The sequence below is a fragment of the Pezoporus flaviventris genome, unplaced genomic scaffold, assembly GCF_033815535.1.
Source record: "Pezoporus flaviventris isolate CSIRO_AGI_PZ_B2104156 unplaced genomic scaffold, CSIRO_AGI_Pfla_v1 ptg000071l, whole genome shotgun sequence".
NCBI lineage: Eukaryota > Metazoa > Chordata > Aves > Psittaciformes > Psittacidae > Pezoporus > Pezoporus flaviventris.
In genome coordinates, this window is record NW_026892619.1 from 877394 (window position 1) to 900137 (window position 22744).

General features: G+C 55.5%; 1 protein-coding gene across 2 annotated transcripts in view; it reads right to left on the bottom strand.

Moving 5' to 3' along the window:
* LOXL2 (lysyl oxidase like 2) overlaps nt 1-22744 on the bottom strand; it is a 31181-nt gene that overhangs the window by 3333 nt on the left and 5104 nt on the right. For both annotated transcript variants that reach the window (XM_061472410.1, XM_061472411.1), the window contains exons 2-12: nt 22234-22670; nt 21070-21245; nt 12792-13003; nt 9246-9468; nt 7742-7925; nt 5810-5961; nt 5261-5428; nt 3519-3684; nt 3203-3446; nt 698-813; nt 123-259 (exon numbers count right to left, since the gene is read on the bottom strand). In XM_061472410.1, the coding sequence (XP_061328394.1) occupies nt 123-259; nt 698-813; nt 3203-3446; nt 3519-3684; nt 5261-5428; nt 5810-5961; nt 7742-7925; nt 9246-9468; nt 12792-13003; nt 21070-21245; nt 22234-22600 (2145 nt within the window). In that variant the 5' untranslated portion in view covers nt 22601-22670. The remainder of the gene's footprint in view (nt 1-122; nt 260-697; nt 814-3202; nt 3447-3518; nt 3685-5260; nt 5429-5809; nt 5962-7741; nt 7926-9245; nt 9469-12791; nt 13004-21069; nt 21246-22233; nt 22671-22744) is intronic.

Genomic DNA, 22744 nt, shown 5'->3' on the forward strand with positions numbered 1-22744 from the left:
CAACCCACTCCACTAGAGCAGCTTGCTCCAAGCCCCGACCAACCTGGCAGGTTTATAGCCCCATTAAATCAGTTGTATCCCTCTCTAATAGGCGAGATAAAAGCAACGGCAGCAGCTCCTACCTGGAAGAGGTAATCCCCCGGTGGGACGTCGGTAACATCGATCCACTGGCAGTCGATGTCGTGCCGATACACGTCCCAGCACCCCACGGTGATGCCTTGCTCCCCAAAGTTGGCACATTCGTACTGCTTCTGCACATCTGAGGGAGCGAAGGCGCAGAGGGTTAGAGGCACAAAGGCACGTCCCGGCAGCTCAGGCTGGGAATCTCCCCCCCGCAGGCACAGCAGGGGAAGATGCAGTTGGTTTCCAGCCCCATGTTCAGTGATGAGCCACTGGTGTCTTGTGCTGCCACAGCTGGACCGTGCATCCCTCATCACCCAGGGGCAGGTTTTGGAAGCTGAACACACACCCTTGGCTCTTTAGAGCAGCTCACAATAGGGATGTAAGGAGCATATGGGGCCCTCAGGGATTCTTACACCTGTAGAGACCACTCCACACCTATATAACCTCAGGACTGGTTTCTGGCTCCCGTCAGGCCACATTCGAGCCCTGCTTAGGCCTGTCAGAGCATCCCTGAAGCCATTCACTTGGATGGGGACAGCCATAAACTCCCAGCACAGGTGGCTCTGGCATTTACCTGCTTCACATTCGGTGTCCTCCAGACAGAAGCTGGCTTTGTGCCCTTCGGCCACCTTGGTTCCGTTGAGGCTCAGCAGGTCGTAGTGGGTGAACACCTCCATGCTGTGGTAATGCCTGCAAGGCGCAGACAGGGAGAGTTATCCTTAGGGAAAAGAGGCACCCCTGTAATCCCCAGCTCTCCAGGGCAGCACAGCCTGGCCCAGGAGAGCTGGCTCCAGCAGGAGGACTGGGATGTGAGCATGTTGCATCCCTCAGGCCCAGCATTCCACCTCCCAGCCCCATTCCCATGCAGCTGAATACACAACAACCATGGGATGCTGCGGACCAAGCAGCGCTGCAGGAGGTAGAGAGGGCTATTCCCTGTGGCACCATCACCCATCCTGCCTGCACACTGCCTCCCAGCCCAGGTACCCATTTACACATCCAGTGCTAGAGCTGCTCCAGAGCGAGCCTTGCTCCTTGCCTTAGGAGAGTGACAATGTTCTGGAATGGCAAGGAAGGGAGAAAACACAGAATCCAAGGCATCAGCAGCCCCGAGCAAGGAACATTGCACTGCGAAGGGAGCTGGAGGCACCACAGCAGCACCATGGCTACGGGGATTGATCCGGTTTTCAGCAGCAGAATGGAGATCTATTGGCAGGAAACCCACAGCAGATGGAAGCAGCTCCTCCGAGCCCTTGCTTCATTTGGAGCTGAGCAGCCTGGCAGCTGGGCTCACGCAGGATGGGCAGCATCCTTTCAAACAAGCAAGTTGGTGTCAGCCAACATCGGCCTCATCACCCAGCCTGTGCTGCAGCCCCTGCACTATCAAACCCGCACCACAGCAGCGTCTGGGCGATGCTGAAGGTGGGAAGATTGAGCTTTGCTGCCGCAAAGGCCAGGGCTGGGCGCACAAGCGTGGTCAGGCTGATGGAACACGCTGGGTTCAATCCCAGGCTTGGAACTGGGAGCAAACCTGCAGTAGGAGCACCCTATGGGGACCAGCTGCGGGTGCTGAGAGCAGTGTGGGTCCTGAAATCACTGCATGGCTCTCCCAGCGATGGGATGCTGCCTTGGGACACACCAGAGTCAAACGCAGTGCTCGGGAGTTTAAATGAGAAGCACTCAAGTGCAGCTCTAGAGATAATCATAGCTTAAAGACCCCAACTCCCATCACTGCAGGGGATTTACAGAGGAAGGAGGAGAGAGGAGGCAAAGGGAGGAAGCTTCTCTAGAGAGTGGGTTTCTTCTCGCCGCCGCCTGCCTTTCCCTGAGCCACATCTATACCCATGGATGGATGGAACTGTTCCCCCCTGCTCTGCTGCAGGTCTGTCCCGTCTCTGTTCTCCTTCCACCCCTAAAGCCAACCCCAGCAGCTCCCAGCGCTGGGAGGAGGCAGCGGAGCTCGAGGCTGAGGTTCTCCGAGGCTCTGACTCAGTGCTGAGCTATGTCTGAATCACTCGCAGGGCTGTTTACACGCTGCTGTTTACGGGCTGGAAAGGCTGAAGAGGAATCGAGTTCATCCTCCCCCGTGCAAACAGGATCCAGTTTAAAGCACGCAGATGGCTCCCGGCCTCTTCCTCATCCAGGTCCCTCCCGAGGAGCTCCACGTGCCCAGCCTGCAACGTGCTCCGGGAAGCCTTGTGGTACCCAAGCGTTCCCTCAGCCCATCCCAACGGGGCCAGGGAAGCAGCCCCCGAGCAGCAGCCCTGCAGGAGCGGTACCTGCACTGCACCAGGGCCATGAAGAGCAGCGGCTGATTTCACCCACGCCTGACACCAGGGGCAGGAGTTACCCAGCTCCCTTTTACCCGACATGAGAGGGAATCAACCTTGTAACAAGCCACCAGTTCAGAAGCAAAGCATCTGGATGGCTGCGTTCCAGCTCCCTTTCCTCCCCATGGTTTACTTTGGCTCAAACTGTCCATTTCTCCCTCAAAACCGATGCTTTTATGGCTGTGAATTCGCTGTTTGTCACAAATAGGCCCCAGACAACGTCCCAGCTGCACACAGTGTAAGTGCGGTCGAGACGGGTTTAAAAGATGCAGGATTTGAGCACGTCCTCGAGTCCTTTCCCAGGTGAGGGGGTAGCTCAGGTGGCTGCATCTTTCCACGTGCTTCCTCTGCACATGCACACGCACTGCCCTTGCGCATCCATCTTACCTTAACCCATGCATTTTGGGTTCAAACTGAAATGGGGGGCATTTAAGGTTGGATCTTAGGCAGAAGCTCTTCCCTGTGAGGGTGCTGAGGCGCTGGCACAGGGTGCCCCATCCCTGGCAGTGCTCAAGGCCAGGTTGGACACAGGGGCTTGGAGCAAGCTGCTCCAGTGGAAGGGGTCCCTTCCACAGGAGCTGGAGGAGCTTTAAGGTCCCTTCCAACCCAACCCAGGCTGGGTTCTATGATCATTCACCAGTTCTTACCCCTAACTCCGACTGTAACGGGTTGTGGGAGGGTGACATCTGCCCGAACACCCATCACTGGGGCCCCCTGCTCCCACACCGGAGCCCCCTTTGGGCACCCACCGGTGGCAGTCGTGCCAGACCCAGGCGTGGCGGCCGTTCTTGGGTCGGAAGTCGGACTGCCCGTTGTTGTGGATCTGGGAGGAGAAGCGCAGCAGGCGGCGGTAGCCCGAGGTGAGGGAGGTGTTGGCGGCCGAGCTGGCCAGGCAGCTCTCCTCCAGGGCACACTGCAGCATGAACATGGGCCGGTCCTCCAGGTACGCCGTCTGCTCCACCAGCTCCGCGTTCAGCACCAGGTCAGGGGCGGCTGCAAGGGAGGGCTGGGGTTACCCGCTGCGTTACGGACCCCCCCCCCCCCGATGGAAGCCCCGTTACTCACTCTCTGAGCAGGAGACGCCAGCCCCGAAGCGGCCGCCTCCTCTGGGGCAGGAGACGTGGGCTCCGTCGTGCCGGCAGTGGGCCAGGGACATCTCTGTCCCCGAGCACTTGACGCCGCTCATGACGACGCTGTCGGCACCGATGTCCCCGTGCCAGTACCAGGTTTCCTGGGAGGAACAAGGAATTTCACCCCCTCCTTGGTGTCAAGGGACTGCTGGGTCCCCCCCCTCTGCTTTGCGGTCTCCCTCCAGGGAAGAGCGGTGCAAGAGCACACAGGGAGACAGGCGATGCCAAAGGATGCTGAGGCACGGAGGATCGAGCCCACGTCTGCTTAAGCAGAAGACTGGGGTTTAATCCCGGTCCCATGTGCCCTGCCCTGACCAGTGTTTAGCAAACCGAGCTGGTTTAAGTCTCTCCTTGGTTTTAATCCAGCTATAAACTCACTTTTCCACCGTGATGCATTCATCCTTGCGCTGTTCTAAGCCATTTAGGCCGTGCTCTGGGAGAGATGCCCAGCAATCAAAGCACATCTGTCTTGTGACATCTGTGCACTTGGGAGGGCCACGAGTAATGCCAGTGCCTGCTTGCACAGGAGGGGAGGCAGCACCCACAACCGTGCTGGAATGCCACTGGAAACAAGGCATTTGAGGAGAACCAGGACTAAGAGGGTCTCATGAACCTCCTGGTCTCAAGGGGGCATTCAGTGATGCTCAAACCCTCATCTCCATCACGCAGCTCTCCATAACGATGGGAATAGCAGGACATTAACTCCCAACATCCAAACCCTGAGGAAGCTGCAATCGCAAAGCTTGGGACGAGGGGAGGAAGGAAAGCAGGAACCATCCCTCAGCCCTGCTGGTGTCAGAGCACTTCCAGGAAGAGAAAACCCCTCCGTAGGAGCGCTCCCATCGCAGCAGCCCGGTTGTCAAGCCCGGCAGCAGCCCTTTGCACGCCCGCACACAGGGCTGCCCTGTTCCACACAGTGCAGCTTTATGCTCACGGGGCTGCTGCAGCCGGGACACACAGAAGGGCTCTTTCTGCCCTAAATACCGGCAGCCTCAGCCAGAGGAAAAAATGTCTTGTTCCTCGCCGGCCTCTCGGGGCTGTGTCAATAGAGGCAGGCGGCTGGAAAGGCCGTGCTGCAGGGACGTGGCTCTCCTCAGCCCTTGTGCTCTGCTTGGCACCTACACAGGAGATCAGCTGGAGGAACCAGGCTGTGCGTGGAGATCACTGCAACGGCGGCTGCAGCCTCCCGAGCCAGCCCCTGCCTGGACCCGCACATCCCCTCTGGCAATGGGTAACGCTTAAACCAGTTGGAATCCGCCTGCCCGTGAGCCCCGCGTGTCCCCCTGGACCCAGCTTACAGGAGCAGAAGCAAACTGGTTCCAAGTGATCTGACACCAGGTTAAACTCCGCTCCCACGCGCCAGGAGTTCAACTCTCTGCTGGTTCAGGCAGGGCCAAGAAACCACATGGATCCACAGCCCGACCAGGGATAAGGGACTCAGGCTTCCCGGGAAACCTGAGCTGTGAAAACAGCAGCTTTGCAACAGCTTCGGCTCCGTATTCCCCCCAGGGGCCGCTGTGGATAAGGTTTAACCTCCAGGACCTCTCCAGATGATGCCCTGCAGTGGAAGGCTGTGATTTGTTGGGTTTTGCTTCCTTCCTCCTCCTGCAGCATCCCCAGCCGAGCACACCGATACCAGCATCCCTCAGCACAGGTAGGAGAGGGCAGGGGGCTCACCTGGAAGGCATGGCTGGCAAAGCCCAGCCCCAGCTGCCTGCACACCACCATGGCCTCCACCGTGCTCCAGTTCTCGCTGCACACCGTGCCCCAGCGCAGGGTCCCGTTGCGCTCGGCCAGCACCTCCACCCGGCCCTCGTAGGGGTTGCGGCCGCCGCTCAGCCGCAGCTGCAGGGCACAAGGGAGCACACGTGAGGGTCAGCACAGCCCATGGGCAGGGGCAGCAGCTGGGGCCACAGAGCCCAGAACCCCGCTTCCAGATCCCATCACAGCGGGGATGGGAGCCGGCGTTATCGGCTTGCAGTGATTGCAGCCAAAGCGGCGCTTCACCCAGGCAGCCTCTGTCGGGCTTGGAGGAGCTCAGAGCTCAGTGCAAAAAGGGAGCATCGCCCTCGTTCGCCCTCCTGGCCAACACAATGCAATGTTAAATCCCAGCTTAGGTGGAATGATTCCTGCACAGCTCGCCTGCATAGCGAGGGAGGGCAGATGATGCTCCGGGTTGAACCCATCTCACCATGCTCACTGCATCTGGACCGCTTGGTTTCTCACCTGATTCTGGAAGCCCATTGCTGGGACGTTGCATCTCACAGCAGCATCTTCCTCGTGGTTACAGCCCTGGGACTCCATGTTGAACTTGCAGTCTGTGACCGACTTCTCAAAGCCAGTGCAATCGATTTCATTTAGGTGGATCGGACCCATGCCTTGGGAGGAAAGGGAAAGAGAGGTTTTACCTTCTGCCCGTGCTGCTGCGTGGTGAAGGAATACCCAGTACCGGCCAACAGCACAGTGCAGGCATCAGAGCACAGTAATCCTGACCACATTCCAGGCATTTCTTGTAAAAATCCAGCAAAAAGCTGCAGGATAAAAGTCCTCATTTTACCACTGAATTCTTTCCAGCACCCCTGGGGCTCGAGCACCAAAAAGCTGCAGGAAAAGCCAAAACTTCCCATTGTTCCAGACCTCACAAACCTCAGCTGCAGGAATCCTTCTGGCTGCGTTCATGAGTGGGAACCTGCTCCCAATCAAGGCCTGACATTTAGATGGGACAATAAATACAACGGCGCAGGGATGCATGGGGAGGCAGAGGAACAGCTCGGGGCAGGTTTGTGGTACTGACACCGCTGATGCAAACAAGAGCGAGCATCATTTTGTGTCACAGAGAATGGCCTCGAGGTGCTGGGAGCCAAAGGGAATAACCTGGAGCCTCTTTGGCCAAGTGGCAGCAGAAAACTGCTGCTTCTCCCAGAGAGAACCAGCAAGAGGAGAGGGGCACACGGGACGCATCCTGCCTGCAAAGCTCTTGGGTCCCGTTTCCAAAGCTGGTTAGAAAAGGGTTCTTGGGATGAATCAGAGGCTCCAGCAGATGATCTTCATCACAAAGAACAACCAGAGTCTTTCCTGGAATACACATAATCCACTCCTGATCCCCTTCTGCTAAAGGGAAGGACATGGGAGGGAATACAGCTTGGATCACAAGCAGCACCTCCTGCCCCCATGGCCTAAAAGAGCTTCCCCCAAAGATGAGATGTGCCCAGGTTGGTGGCTGAGCACCATGGCCCTGCCCTCTTGCTTTGGCATTCCATTGGGATGACTGGGCTATTTCAGTGGGGAATGTGAGGCTGGATCCATGCTGCATTCCTGGGGCATCATCCTCCAGCTCCGGTCAGCATCAAGGCATTCCTCCTACTCCAACTGTTCGGTGGCTTGCAAAATGACTGGGTCAGTGTCAGCGTTTCCAGATGCAGACCACAAGCAGGATTTTAATGAGGGAGAAGCAAAAAGCGGCCGGATCGACATTCCCTGGAGTCTGCTCCTTCATTGCACGGATCGTGTGCGATGCTGCCTGAGCACTCAGCTCCCACAGGTCACCTCGTCTTACCTGGGACCTCCACACACTGCCCACTGATGGAACGTGGAGCCCTGGGACACTGAATCTCCATCCCAGCAGTGATGAGCCTGATCCTTCCCATTAGTCTTTGGCCACACAAATGCATCAAGGAGTTACCCTTTACCACAGCTTGGGATTTAAACCAACTCCCACCTACAGCAAATCCAAAACCGAACCTGGCTCTGAACTGCTCAAATACCCTTCTATTTATAATGGGCTAAATTCATGTTCCGGACTTCAACTGGAGCGTGGTTGAGGTCCAGATCCAGGAGCCTCCAGTAATGCCTTACACCAGGATGTGGATCTGGAGAGCTTCCCAAGAGCACTGAGAGCAGCCGATGTGATAACGAAGAGGCAATTACTGGAAGAGCTGCTGAGGGAAAGGTGGAACCCATCACCAGGAGCCTTCAAGGATCAATTCCCAACTCACACATTCCAGTCCAGCCTCAAGCTCCTGACTCCAGAGGGCAGAGAACAAACCCCTGGTCCCCCAGGACAAAGATCCCATTAAAACCAGGCTCTGCCCTGCATGATGAAAGGGCTCTTAGAGATGGACAAGGCACAACTGGTCCTTGAGCTCCCATTGCTCTTACCTTGCCCGAGCCTGGCTCCTGTTATGGCCTCCTTGGCGCTGCCGAAGCCCAGCTCCCGGCACACCACGCTGGCTGACACCAGGTTCCAGTTGTCATCACAAACTGTTCCCCACTCCCCGTTCTTCAGCACTTCCACTCGGCCCTCGCCAGTGTTGGCTCCTCCTTTCAGCCTCACCAGTGGTTGCTGGAAGACACAGACAGAGGAGGGGTTCCCGCTGCCCAGGACCAAAGCATCCTTTCCTAAAGCCCTTACTTATGGCACGTGGCTGGAGGCCCAACAAGTGTTACCCTGAGGCCTGAGGCACCTTAATCAACCAGCACATGATAGAAAGGGCTGAAAGTGCTGGATCAAAGTAGATTTTTACCTGTTAAGGCTCTTGGCGTGCACAGACACGTTTCTTGCACGGCTATTCATGGGCACAGAATAAAGACGTTTTATTGCTCTGAAGTTTTGGTGCTTGGGTTTAGGAGCCTTTTCCACACAAACAGCTTTGCAGCCCCACAGAGTGGTTGGCCGTGGAACAACCCAGTTCTCACAGCATCCCCTGGGAATTGCCCTGAGCCAATGCACACAAGGCTTTTCCCACTCGCTGCCTGTGCTGCAGCCTCTGGATGGGTTCATTTCCTGCACACATCTCCAGCCAGGGGTCCTGGGAAGATCCACATGGACCTCAAGCCACATAGAACCTGGCTGCTGCAGTTACAAGTGGTGGGATAAGTGATCTGCCAGCCCATACACAGCTCCAGTTCCATCAATCCCTGCTCTTTACTCTGTTACCGACCCCACATCACTTACAGCTCTGCCCGGTACCAAGCAGAGACCATCCAAGAGATGCAGCAGGAGTCTCAGCTATGGGAGCACCATGGGACCATCTGGGACCAAAACCGCCTTGAACTCCCAACGCTGGAAGCCCGTGCAGCTCTCCAGGCCGGGGTCACACCAAGGATGTCCAAAGCCCACACAAAGGCTGAAGGACTCAGTCGGCAGCGTGCAGGGCTCAGGAGATGAGCTGTGATTTACGAGATCTTTCACCTCAGAGGCCTGGGTCCTGCATACTCCCTGGGGGCTCCAGGCTGGCAAAGCAGGGACAGGAGGGTGCTGCTCCCACCACAGCAGTGGCCTGAGGTGGGGTCAAGATGAAGCCCACTCCTCAAGTCACAGACTGAGGGCTGGGTGATGCAGGCTGCACCCAGGGGCAATCAACGCCTTGGGAAATAACCCCCTGAGCCAGCATTAGGAGCCTGCAGACCTCGAGACCACCCCTGTATCCTAAGGCACATCCCTTACAACTGCAATAGTGCCCTTAGCATCAACCTAAACAACGTTTGCTGCAAGTTAAACGGCTCTTTCCTATGCAGTCACACCGAGAAAACTGACTCCAGGGTCATTTTCTAGGGCTTTTGCACATCTTCTGATGCTAGACTCAGCCCTCTCCTTGCTGGGCTGAACACACAGAGCTCATTCAACCCTTCTGCCTAAGAGCTCAACAGAGCATCTCCTCACCTCCTGCCTGAAGGCTTTTCGGAAGCCACTGTGGCTGCTGGGGGCGAAGGCCCGGCCCGGGACGCAGCTGACGACCGCAGGCATCCCGTTGTCACACGTGGCGTTCTTCCCCGCATCCACGTTGAGGTGGTTGCCCAGTTTGCAGCTGGAGATGTGAGCTTCGTTCCCGCTGCAGTCCATGGAGTACGCCCAGTAAAGCTGCTTCCTCCGGCTGGCAAACATCCTGCAAGGAAGGGACGGGAGAAGGGAGCCCATGGGAGCTGCGCGGGGATGGGACTGAGCAGCGGGGTTTGAGGGCTCATCCATTCACACCCACAATGACTCCGTTACGGTGTCACCTAGGAGCCAAGAGGTCATCTCCTTCAGCTAAAGATCAGAGCATGAATGCACAGGGAAGCTGGAGCAAGGACAGGCACATGAGGATCCCTGCACCAGGGACGGGGCAGAAATCAGCTCACTCAAAGGCAGTGGGCAAACAGCGCCCGAATCTGCCCCCATGCTCTGCCATCGAGGAGAGCAGTTGATGCTCAAGTGGGACCTCGGTGCTGAGCTCCAGCAGCCCCAGGGCAGAGGCTTCCATGGCTTTTCGACATGTGCAGTATCCTGGAAAGCATCCGGTCCAGCCCCACCACCCCACACTCTCACTGCACAGCCCAGCTCTGCCCCACCACCCTCTGTGCTCCTGCATGTGCTCAGTGTGGGAGTGGGAACCTGAGGGAACGTTCCCCTCTGCAGACACGAGAGGAGAGCTCCAAAGCAGACAAACACAGCCTGCCTTGGAGCCCTCATTGCGGAGATGCCTTATAACAGCAAACAGTGACCTCATCCTGGAAACTTCAGGAGGCTTCAACATCTGGTTGGCATTAACAGCCCGTGGTAGGCTGGGGAGAAAGAGCCGGAGAAAGCCCCACCTCGTTTCCCCGGGATAAGGAGTGGAATAGCGCTGATTTGTGCGGACAGGACCCAGGGCATCCTTGTTCATCCCCTTTTAACACAAAGGCTGCAGCCCCGCTCTCCCCCGCCTTGGTGTAAGGCAAGGGCAGCGCTGCTCAGAGCAGAGGTGTAAGGGAGCAGTCACGCAGCCAACTCCAGGGCAAGCTGGAGTCCAAACCATTCCTGCTGCTGAGGAGGCAGGGACCTTCCTCACATGGGCTTTAATCAGAGCCACAGCCAGAGCCCAAGGGCTGTGGGAAGCGGCCTCGGGTTTGACTAAAGGAGCCTTGCGGTGGAAGAGAGCATCCGAGAGGAATGGGGGAGCACAAAACCAATCACTGCAGCGGTCACGCTGGGGAAACTCACCCAAACACAACGGACTGGGGACCTCTCGCAGGGCCGCGAGCATCAAGTCTACCCTTGAGGTGCTCTCCAAGCCTTTACTGTTGCTGCCTTCAGCCTCAGGGAGGCACAAGAGGAGCCAGACTTGTCACCTCCTGCCAAAGCCCTCGAGAGAGAACCCCAGCCATGAGGATTCCTATGCAAGCAGGGCAGGGAGTAACTGAGCAGCTTCATAGTGCTGGGAGCCCACTGGGGAAACGGGGCGATGCTGTTTGGGCTGGTGCTGAACCAAGGACCCTGGAACTGCTGAGCTCCTCCGTGCCTTTATGGGACACATCACAAAGCTGGAAGGCCTCAGGAAGGCACCGGGTCCAGCTCCCGGCTTGAGGCATCTCCAGCCAGAACCTTCTCCTCTCCCCATCAGCAAAATGCATTGAATCCTCCTCTGCTCCCTCAAGCAGAGCAGGGATCGGGAGGAGGATCTCCCAAGCAGTGCCCGCAGCAAATCGCGTTGAAGAATGAGCAGGAACATGGAAACAAGGCCGGGATTTGTTCCGTTTCCTACCATAAATCCCGCTGTCAGCTCCCGAGCCTCGGCTGTGCTCAGGAATAAACCCTTGGCACCGGGACAGCCGTGAACTGAGCTGTTTTCTTCCAAGCAAGATCCATCTGCAAATCATTTCACCTCCCACCATTGCGCAGAAGCAGGGGATCGGCAAGCTCAGCACGCGGACAATGGGGCTGGCAGGGATGTGGGAAGGGGCACTCGGCCCCAGCCAGCAGAAACCCCATTCCAGCCCATCAAGGATCCGCTCTTGGAGAATGGGAATTACAAATGAGGGACAGCAAAGGCTGGGGAATGAGAGGAAGGGCTCTGAGGCTTCACTCACAATGGATGGGATTTGCTGGATAACTGTGCCTCAGTTTTTCCATCTCCATTGCAAGAGATGGGACAATTACCAAGCCCCCTCTTATTGAAGGCAGATGGTTCCAGCTGCTCCAGTTAATGCTGTTCTTGGAAACACCACAACTAAGAAGCAGGACAAATCTCCTCTGTGCTACCAGGGCTCATTCGTCCTTCCTGCTCCGACACAGGGGATGGGAATCTCAGAGAGGAGTTTGCAGCCCTGATGGAAGCGACGCTCCTCAAAGTGGTGTCCAGGGCGTGAGGCTGCCTGGTACCCGTTATGAACCCACTGCTCACGTCCCTGGGAAGCCTGACAGTGGAATTCCACCCGGGTTATCTACCCGATGCTCTCTGTGCCCTGTGGCTTTGCGCTATTCCAACCCAAGGACCTCCTCAATTCATTCACGACCTGGCTAATGAAAGCAATGAAATGTGGCCAGGCAGCTCCAGGGGGAGCGCTCAGAAAGAGCATTTCCACAGGCCAAAAGGGGCAGGCAGGAAAACCACATTCCTGCCTGGAAAGCTCAGCTCTCCCCCCCAGCATCGCCACTTTCCCCCTCCCCAGGTCACAGCGGAGGGAGGGAATGAGGCAGGATTTCACTTAAACTGTTCTGCATCTGCTTTAGGCTGTTATTCCTGGGGAAAAGTGTAGGAAGAACCACGGCTGTGATGGAGGCTGGCGATGAAACGCAAACTGAAGCGGTGATAAAAGAGCCCAGAGCTCCTGGCTCTCCAGAAACAGGAAACACAGCCTAAAGCCATCAGCTTGCAATGATGTTCTCCCTGTGGATCACTGATTTCTTCCCTCATTTTAAAGCTAGCTACAGGGAGAAAAAGCAGCACTAAAATCACAACTGCATCTTTCTACAAGCACCATCTGAGCTGCGCAGGCAGGAGCGATGCTACCGATGCCCTTAGCTCAGTGCTCAGTTCAGAGCAGGCTGGAATGGGCAGAGCAAGTCACACACAGCTGGGGATGGCTGCAGCAATTCCAGCCTGCGGCCTGGAGGGATGGGAGCCAAAGGAGCTGAACTGGGGTCAACAGCAGCGGGAGACACATGGGGAAATAGCCTTAGTGGCAGCTGGACCCCCCCAAACCAGGGCTGCTGAGAGCCAGAGCAGCTCCCACGTGCGTGAACACTTCATGAGAGGTGGGAGACCAGGAACTGCAGGGGTGGGGAGGAGGAACCTGGGCAATGAAGCTCAAAGACCTGGTTTATTGCAAGGTGGCTCTGTTGGAGCTTCCAGCACAAGCCAGACCTGACCCTGCAGCTGCTTCTGTGCAGGGATGGACTCACTTGGCAGCTAGAACCCAAGTGTGCAAAGGAAGCCGCTGGTGCCCTCGCGCCAAGCCCTGCTCTTACTTGTAGACGTTGGTGTTGTATTTCCTCTCGCTCGGGAACCCAAACATGCCACAGACGACGCGGGAATTCTTCATGGTCCAGTGCTTGTCACAGATCTGCTTCCAGGCCCCTTCATCCTTCACCTCCACGTAGCCCTCCGTGACGGGCACCCGCTTGCGGTAGGTGGCGAGGATGGGACGGATCCTGATGTCCTCCACCTGGATGTTCATGTTCTGAAAGCATAAAGGGAACAGAGATGATGCTGGATTGCAAGGAAACGGCTTCGAGGAGGGAGCAAAACCCAGCTCTGCTTAGAGAGGTGCAGTAGGAAAAGACACAGCAGGGAAGCAACTCGACCTTTCCACCCTGTGCCACCCCATCCTCCAGCCCACGCAAGGGGATGCTGCTCCTCACTGGGAAAGAAACCCTGTGATTTCACAAACAGCTGTGTAAGAAATCTCCCTCGCCACTTAAACCCACTGAAGGGCTTGTTTCAGAAGCACGGGGGCATTAGTTTGGTCTCAGCTACTATGGAAGTGAACCCAGCTCAGCTTTGCTAGGGCCGCCTTCACGCTGGCAAGGTGCAGGGAAGTGGGAGCCTCACGCTGGGGGTCTCATCAAGCCCATAGGAATCCCTCCCCTTCCTGGCCTGGGCAGGCATTGGAAGAGCTGGAATCCTGCTGTGCTGACACCAGCACTTCGCTGCTTCCCCAGGCCAGGGTCCTCCTCCAGCCGCAGCATTCCTTGGGACAGCAAATGAGTCACGGAGATTGAATGGATTTCACATTCGGAGCCTACGTGAGGGCACGGCACAAACCAGCGTTGCAGGGACCCGAGGCCAGGAGCAAAGTCGGGCTGGAAAATCACTGCTGTACAAAAGAGCTACTGAAAACGTTATAACTTGCTTCCAAGGAGACCTTTTCTTGTCAAAACCGGCATTACCCACGTGGTCCTGCTGACGGTTACATCAGAGCTCAGGAATTCCCTCCTCTGCTCAAATCCAATGACTTGGAAAAGAAGAATGCCCAGAGCTTTAAAGAGACACAAGGCTCCCGGTCAGGCAGAGGTGCTAAGGCAGGAGATCGCAGCAGGACCTGCAGGGTCCTGCAGGTGACACGTGGCACATCCATCTCCAGCACTGACGCAACCGACAGCAGCCAGGCAAGTGGAGACCAAGCAGGCATCTCCCCTTCAACCTCAGCTCTGCTCCTGCTCTGCCCGCACTACCTGGGGCAAGTCACTTGAGGCTTTTCTTCTTCCTTGTTTCCCCTTTATTATCTCTATTTACCACCTATTTTACAGCAAAACACACGACTGACTCCTCCCTCCCTGCAGCAGCTCAGCATCCATGGAAAACCTAGAAAATGAACTGCTGTGATTTACCCTTGGGACAGTGCTGCTCATACCGGGGCCACGCTTTGGGCCTTGGTTCTTAGAATCACCACAGCAATACCTGACTTTGTTAGATCTGAGGCACTCCAAGGTGCCAGAGCAAACTTGCATCCTGTGTAGTCTGGAAGTCCATCTGCAATGCAGAGAGTTTCTCCTAAGCAAGGTCCCATAACACATCTCTCTTCCCCTGGAGATGCTGACATAGACACAAACCCAAACCCTGCTCTGCCCTGGGATTCTCCAGTGAGTCCAACTCCTTTGTCATGGGATTTTTTTGCCTGCACTTGCCAAGAATGAAGAAGCAAAGTGAGCGAATCAGCAAGAACTGAGCCATCATTTCCCTCCCTGGAGGGTATTTCGGTCCTCAGATAGCTATAGCAGACCGGCACGCAATGACATCTTCATGATGTGGCTGAGAGCAACCCCAATCCCCTTCCCACTCCCAGAGGGGAGCGTTAGAGCAGAGCACTGCTCATAGAGCAGCTCAAGGCATTGTAGAGCTCAGCTTTATAGCAGAAGGCTCAAGACCAAAGGATGAAGCTGAGGAAGCCGCAGGTTTCCCAAGGAGCAGGAACCAGGAGTTTTCTCCCTCTAATTCTGCAGCTTTTGATGGCTTCGCTGCAGAGGTTCTGTTACCCTGAGAGCGCTCAATCATGCACCTGGAGGCAGATGTCCTGCATCATCCAACACCAGCGTGCAGAGCCCCTGATGGGGAAAACAGGCTCCACATGAAAATCAGAAGCAAACAATCCTTAATGGCTACAACAGACACCAAAATCACCCTCCCCATGCTTTGTGCACACGTGGAGACAAACACCCACAACAAGCTGTCCCCTCAACAGGGAAAACCCATCTCTGAAAGCTTTATCTCTGCTCACATTGAAGCCACGCACTGCAGCTACAAGGGAAACTGGTTAAACCCTCTCAGGGATCACAAAGCAACGCGCTCAGCACCTGAATGGGCACTTGCTGAGCTCCCACCTCCCCTATCAGCCATAAAGCAAAGCCTTCAGCGACGCTGCAGGAGCCAAGCAGTCGTTCAGAGAGCAATGGTACCTCTAGGAAACACAACTGGGTTGGCTGCACCCCTGATTATAGGTATGGAAACAGGGACTTGAGCCCCAGAACTGATGGGATGCGGTTTGCTCAGTGTCAGGGACGCAAAGCAGGGAGGGAGGGAGAAAACCAGGCCCAGAGCCAGAGCTCAGCTCCCTCAGTACAAGGGAAAAGCTCTGGGGGGGGGATTTCTACCCACAAAGCACAAGAAGAGACCCGGCTCAGGAGTGAGCTCAAGAGGATCCTAGCACTCACTTGAAACACCCCCCATGCACAGTGGGACTGGTCAGGAAGCAGCAAGAGACCTGCCTGGGATGGGTCTGAACAGCCAAGGACAGAGAAACTGCCCGAAACGGGCAGCAAGGGCACCAGGATGGAGCCCATCCCCAGTGGTGATGCTGAGGAGCGCAGGGCAGGGGATGGAGGTGCTCTCTCTGTCCACACCTAACCCATATGCTCTGCTCTCCTGCTTTAAGATGCAGAAACCGATGCAGATCATCGTTTCTCCTGGAGAGTGGAGCTCCAGTTCTTGGCTTCCCAAACACAGAGGCTTTAAGGCTGCAGCCTGGACCAGAAACGATTTCTTTTGCACTATTAAAAACACAAACCAAACTCCTTCCACAAACTTTACCCCGGGGCATCTCCTCTCCCCTCTTCAAACCCTGCGCTCGCTTCCACTGAAGTCCCAGCTCCCAGCTCTTGCCCCCGACGCCGACTCCTCACAAAGCTCTCTCTTCACATCCCGAGGAATGGGTGGAATCTGTTTTGCTTTAACCATCTGGAGCCGTGCCTCCGAGTCACTGACAAAGTCCCAGCTGCTAAACAAACACAGGGAGATGGATGCTGCGAGACCAAGGCCGGTGGCCAATGGGGGACTGCGATCCCCTGGGAATGTGATGCTGTGTTGGACCGCAAGCGCTTTTTGTTCTGGGTTTGTGCAGTACAAAAGGGTAAGGGCTGAGAGAGCAACCCCGGATTAGGGGCCAGGGTTGGAGCTGACAAAAGCCAAGGCCTTTGCTGAGCTGTGAACTGCTCCAGCAGCAGCCTCGCCATTGCCAGTGCAGAGCAGGACAATGAAAAGCACCAGAGCAAAGAAACCGGTGACAGGAGCAAGAGAAGGCAGGAGCAGAGCCCTGGAGATGCTGTGGGAGGCTCAGCTCCAGGCAGGACGCTGCTCTGTCCTGTGCACATCGTGGTCAGAGGGTTTCTGGCTGAGCAAAGCTTTTACTTTCCCCGTTTCCTTTCTCCTGACCCAGACAAGCTGGAGCGGATGCTGCAAGGAAACCTCCTTCATTACCTGACCCCCCCACTGCAAACCACACCAAGATCACACCCTGCTCCCGGGCTCAGTTAAACGTTGTCTTTTGCAACAGAGAGGTGGTGCCACAGCCAGCACGAGGGTGGATGCAGGCAGGGCAAGGAGACAAGCAGGGACTGCAGCCTCGGTGCTTCCTCAGCCCTGCCTGTGGGGTTCATGGCTCATACCTCCAGGTAGGGGACAGGCACCAGGTCTCTGCCCAGCAAACTCAGCACCCCGACATGCCACAAGCCCCCACAAAGAGCCCATTGAGGGAAGCAGCTCCCAACTATCACACACACACACCCCTTTCAATTACAGCACTAAAGGAAAGCAGTGATTTATCCCAAAGCAGCTTCATTAATAGCAGCTGGAGTTTGCTGCAGAGGAGACGCTGAAGATCCCTGCTAGGCTCACAAAGCATCAGCACTGATGTGGCACATGGGCTTATGCTGAGAGAAGCAAACATTTACACCAAGGGGACAGAAATTAAGCCACTGTTGTCATAACAAACAGGCAAAGAAACCTTTCATTGCCAAATGTCCCGAGAACTGAATGGCCGAGACAGAGAGCTGAAGCCTGAGATGGGATAAGCAGAGCCTTTGAGCCACTGGGCTTGGAAGTGAGGTTCCTTTATACTTCACATACCCCCAGAAAGGAAGAGAAGGCCAGAAATAGCTGCTGTGTTTAGCTAGACTTTGCCTGCCCACCGTCTGGTCAAAGCTGGGGCTGGTCTCAGGTACCAGACCTGTTTGTGAGTGTGTAATGTGCTCAGGAATGCGATATATTTAGAGTATGTCCTATTTGCAGCCTCTCTGTGCACCCGGAGGAAGAGGGTGGACAACAAATATTTTGTTAGGGATGTTTCTGGGTTAAACTGAATTCGTTATGTGCGTTTATACAAGAAATCTATTAAGGGCAGGAGTTGGTCCTCGGACTGGTGCTCAGCCCATTTAGGCACTTGCAGGAGGCCTTGTGCTGTGTCCGGACAACCCCAAGTGGCTGCATGGCCTGTTTGGAGAGCAGGGAGAGCGTTCCCTGCTCCTGGGTTTGTGAGCACTCGTTGGATCCCTTTGATTTCAGAGCTTCTGGCATCCTGCACACACCTGGGAAAACACTGGAGCCTGTGCAGGCATTCAAAGTGCAGCCCCTGGCACTCCATAAAGGAGCTTAAGGCAGGACCACGCTGCCCACTCGGCTGCTTTCAGACACTTGTGAGCTGCAAGGCAAGAACCCGAGCTGCGCCACCAAGCCACTGATGGGAACTAGAGCTCACCGGGTCTGCAGGAAGGGAGAGGACGCGATTCCAGCAGGATCCGTCCCTGCTTTCCCCCTCCTAATGCTCCCAGAGGCAGAGAGGCAATAACAAAGGCAAAGCACAAGCCCTGCTCCCTCCATTCGCTGCCTATGCAGTCCAGATGCTTTGAGGAGGAGGTGGAAAAGCCCCTCTGAGAAACGCACTTGATGCCATCACACATGGGTGCTGAACAAACACTGCTCCCCTGCTCTGCAAAGGCGAGCAACCCCCGGTGTTTGTGCAGCCCCTGAGCTAAAAGGGGACCGGGCTAATTCCGAGCTGGCAGCAGCCCATAGGAGGGCTGCTCTGCTCTGCCCATTCATCACGCTCCCAGACAGAACCCTTTGAACAAGTCCCAAGGCTAAAAGCTGCAGAAAACACCAAGCAAAAGCGATGGAGCTTCGCTGCCCTTTACAAGGCACTGATGGATTTCAGACCTGCCCCAAGCTCTGCCCTGTTACAGGATTAACCTCTTCCTGCCCGTCTCTCATCTCATCACCACCGTCCATCACTCACCCTCAACTGAAACCTTCCACTTCGGGCTGTGACAAGCAACTTGTCTTACAGAAGCAGGGTCAGGCACTGCCCCTTCCCAACAGGCAGGGGATGGAAAGGCTCAGGGACAGGAAGAGAAGTGACTTAACCCTCAAAATATGAGCTGCGACGGGAAAAGGTCTGAGCACAGACGTGTGTAAGCCAAGTGGTTTACAGGGATGGAAAAATTCATCCTATACCTCTTATCTGCTGCGTTTCTAGACTGGGAGATGCAGAGGTGGGCATTGCCCAGGCCAAGCAAACGGCTCGAGGGCTTTCACAAGTGTGAGCTCTGCCTGTCAGAAGCAAAGGGAGGTACCACTGAACATGCAAGCTCTGAGCATAGCCTTAAAGCAGGCCTATTTCCAGCCAAGCCTGGTTTAAAAGCAGTTTGAGGGCAATCTGAAAGGTCTCCTTTGGAAATCTCAGTGGGATTGGGCAGGTTTAGCTCTGCCAGCGCAATAACTGAAGCCAGTGGGGCTGGTGGAGAGACCTGACCACAGCAGAGAATTCCAGGCCCCTCAACCCCCGGTCTCATTCCAAAGAGAAAACATCACTTGGGCAAGCTTTGGGCCACAGCCTAAAGGACCAGCAGCTTGCAAAGCAGTGCCGTTTCCTCTGGTGGACGGGAGGTATGACGTGCAGGGTTCCCAGGCGGGCTGGAGAGAGCAAAGGCTTCCAGCGTACGTTCACACCAGCCTTTTGACCTCCCTGGTTGGGAGTTTGCGACCCTGTGAGTGACCCTGTTCATCAGCTTTGGCTCAAACTACGGCACAGCAGCTGCTGAGGGAAAGCAAAGATCGAGAGGAGGAAGGCTGAGAAAGGGGGAAGGAGTTTCCCCATTGGCAGGGAGCTGTGATTGAAGAGCGCATCCACGCTGGCATCCTAAAAATGCATATAGCACATCACCTTCAGCCTTGGTCCTGCTGCAAGGCAACCAGTGGGAGAAGAACCCTGCAGCTGCCAATGATCTTACAGGGATACAGGTAAAGTCAGCTGGGTTTCATAAAGCAGAAGCAACAAGTTCCCCCCCCCCCCCCCCCGAATACTGTTGTTGATCACATCAGTGGATGCCTTCATCCATCCACAGCTCCCAAGCACTATCAGGGCATGGGGAATATGACTTCTCTTCCATCTATTTCTCCTATTGATGACCCAGGCTTCTGCTCCATGAACTGCTTCAACCTTCTGATTCATTTTACTTCTCATACGTGAAGTTCAAGCACCCACACAGCACCAGCACGCCCTGCATTACCCAATGTGCTCAACTCATTAGTCAAACCCCAGGGCTGAGCTAATGGAAAAGCAGACCCTCTAAAGCCTTTATGATTAATACAAGAGAGAAGTGACCTCCGTCTAGACGAAAGCATCTTTTCTTCCAGGCCTCCGTTGCGAGGCTTCCCTGTGGCTTTGGGAAGCACACGTCTGCCAAAGCCATCAGTGATGTTCCATGAGCTCGCCTCACTCCCTGAGCAACAACGGTGCCATTGACAGAGGCAGGATCCCAAGCTGGATCCCTCTGCAAAGCCGCCTTTCCCTCCTGAGCCAAGCGAAGCAAGGGCAAGGCGAGGAAGGGCATTTTGGCTCTCACATCCCACATCTGCCCCCTCGCACAGGAGCTTTCCGTGGCGGTGTTGAATGGTGCCTGCTCACGCGTGCGGTGCGCTTCCTAAAGGAGAGGGAAATGCTGGGAACCAGTGGCTGTGCTGTAACTGCCAGAGTGATTTGGGTCTAGAGTGATGAAAGCAGCTGTATCCATTGTTTGAGACCATGAACAAAGCCAAGATTCAGCCATGGAAACCTCGCTGTGATGGGATACATCCTGGATTCCCTGTCTGCTTAAAAGGATTCAGCTGGAGTTACTGGATGGGCTCTTTTGACCATGAGCAGCCACTGAACACACTGGCACAGCAGAGCACCTGAAACAAGGGAGCTGGAGCGGAGTCACCACAAATACTTTCCAACCTGAAAAGCCCAAGGAAAAACACCACTTTCTTCCCCAAGTTCTTCCCAGCTCCTTATTCTGCAAGAATACAACGGTCCTGGGTGGTGATTCAAGCACTTAGCCTAACCCAGGCGCAATCCAGAGCCTTTCCCCCAGTGACCAGCCCACGTTTTCCCCTCTTCAACCCCTTTCAGCACTTCCTGCACACTAATCCCCCATTCCCACAAATATTTCCATCCACTTATCATGGTTACTTCAGCTCTGCTTAACCACACTGTGCAAAAATAGCTTTATCTCTCTCCTAAATCCTCCCATTCCACGTCATGGCTGAAAGCCCTATTCACCTCCAAGCCCAACCCTACCTGCTCACCCCTGGTTATGCCGGAGACCTCCCAGTTGTTCCCAGTACCAAAAGGGAGGTAAATCCTATGAACCACCAAAGTCACCCGGATGGAAGGTCTATGAGCACGGCACCCATCACGCCTCTCAATCCATTCATAGAAAAGCAATAAATCAGTTTGCAATTAAACAGTGACTGCAGAACAGGAGTAACCTATTTTCTCATTCCTTATGCTATTAAAACCAAGCCCCAAACCCACTTTCAGATTCTTATCGTACACGCAGTGGTCTGACCAGCTGAAAATCGCATCTTCAGCCAGTGTCTAGGAGCACTGCTGAGTTTGCTTTAACCATAGCGTGCAGCTGGGGTAACCCGCGCTGTCCAGCAGCAGGCAGGGATGCCTCCGAGGCAGCAGTGTGCAGTCGTAAGCACCTTTACCTCTATTTGGTTAAGCAGGGAGTTGTCAAACTTGAAGCCAGGGATTCTCTTTTCACTGCAGACCACCCCCACGTCCTCGGTGTGTTTGCAGTCAGTCACTCCCCAGCCGTTCGAAGTGCATGCAGCCAGGGTGGGCTCCTTCCCGTTACAGTGGACGTTGTCCATCCAAATCTTCCCTGAAGGGGAAAGAAAACAGAACTGAGCCTCGAGGAAGGGGTGCATCTGGGTTGCACTGGAAGCAAGCAAGGTGCTGCGCTCTGTGGCAGGGAAAGAGAGCGCTGCTGAAGCGAGCTTGAACAAACCAGCTAAGGAACATCAATGATTCACTTTGAGTGCTTCCTAACTGGAACCAGCTCTGCCCCACAGCTTTCCCTTATCTGCATGGTAATGAACAGGCTCAGAGTGAAGCAGATGCTTGATGCAGTCAGTGCTGATCTCCTCTAATGACAGCCCCTTCGGAGCACACAGCATCACCAGTGCCCTCGGCTTGGCACGATCACACCACATCAGCCCTCTCTTTCCATCATGTTTCCAATCCTCATCACAGCTCTTGGAGGAGCAGCTCAAGCTCTGCTTGAACACCCTGGCTTCTCAAAAGCAGGTCCTTGCCTAAGCTTTAGCACAGCCCCATGGACTGGAACCTGCTGGGGTTTGGGTGCTCTTGGAAAGCAAACGGCCAGGTCCAGTTTCCAGACTGCAATGGCCATTTTTCCCCCAGCCAAAAGCATGTGTGCACACAGGCATGCACATGTACATGCATATACATATAATGTATTAGATATTCTTTAATCAGGTCCCTCAGAACTCACTTCCAAGTTAAACAGACAAAAATCAATAGGTGCCACCTCCAAAACATAGGAGCAAAAACCTCAGCAGCATCTCTGAGGTTCCCCTTCTGAAAGGGCTCGTTTTCCCTATGGAAACGTGCTGGGCACATGGTGCTCCCCTGCACTTTGCCCCCTACATTACAGGGTGCAAAAGCCAACAAACAGTTCCCCTGTTTTGGGGTACCAAGTGCTTTGCTTGTCTGAAGAGTGCCGCGGCAGAAGGGGCTGCCCTGGGGATGCTTGTAGGAAGCATCACCGCATCTTAAACAGGACAGGGAGCTCTGGAATTCCTGGGAGTTGCAGACACGCAGTCTCTGCTTCCCTGGCATGTCCTTACCTTCTCCCTTCCCATACTTGGAGCTGGGTAGCCAAGAGACCGCCTCCACGTAGCCCAGCTCCCTGCAGACCACGTGCGCGGCATGGATGGAGAAGTCATCGTCGCACACGGTGCCCCACTCGCCGCTGTAGAACACCTCCACCCGGCCCTCGTTGTGCTTCCTCTTCTGCCCTGCGAGCCGGAGCTGGATCTTGGGCACGTTGGCTGGTCTCTGGGGGGGCTGGTACACCTGGGGGGGGGGCTCAGGGTACCCGGGGAGGTAGGGCCAGTGTTCGTACTGGGCAAGGCTCGGCGGGCTCAAGGAGGCGAGGAGCAGCGCGATGAAACAGTGGTTATGGATGAAGATGAAACCCAGGGATCTGCCCATCTTCAGTGCTCAGGGCCAAAGCCTCTGCTAGCAGCTGCCGGTCGGTGCAGGGAGGTGCTGCGGGCCTGGCCTGGAGGGGAACAAAGCTTGGGTAAGGCTTGGTAACCACATGGACTTTGTAGCTCTTGCTTCAGCAGGGAACAG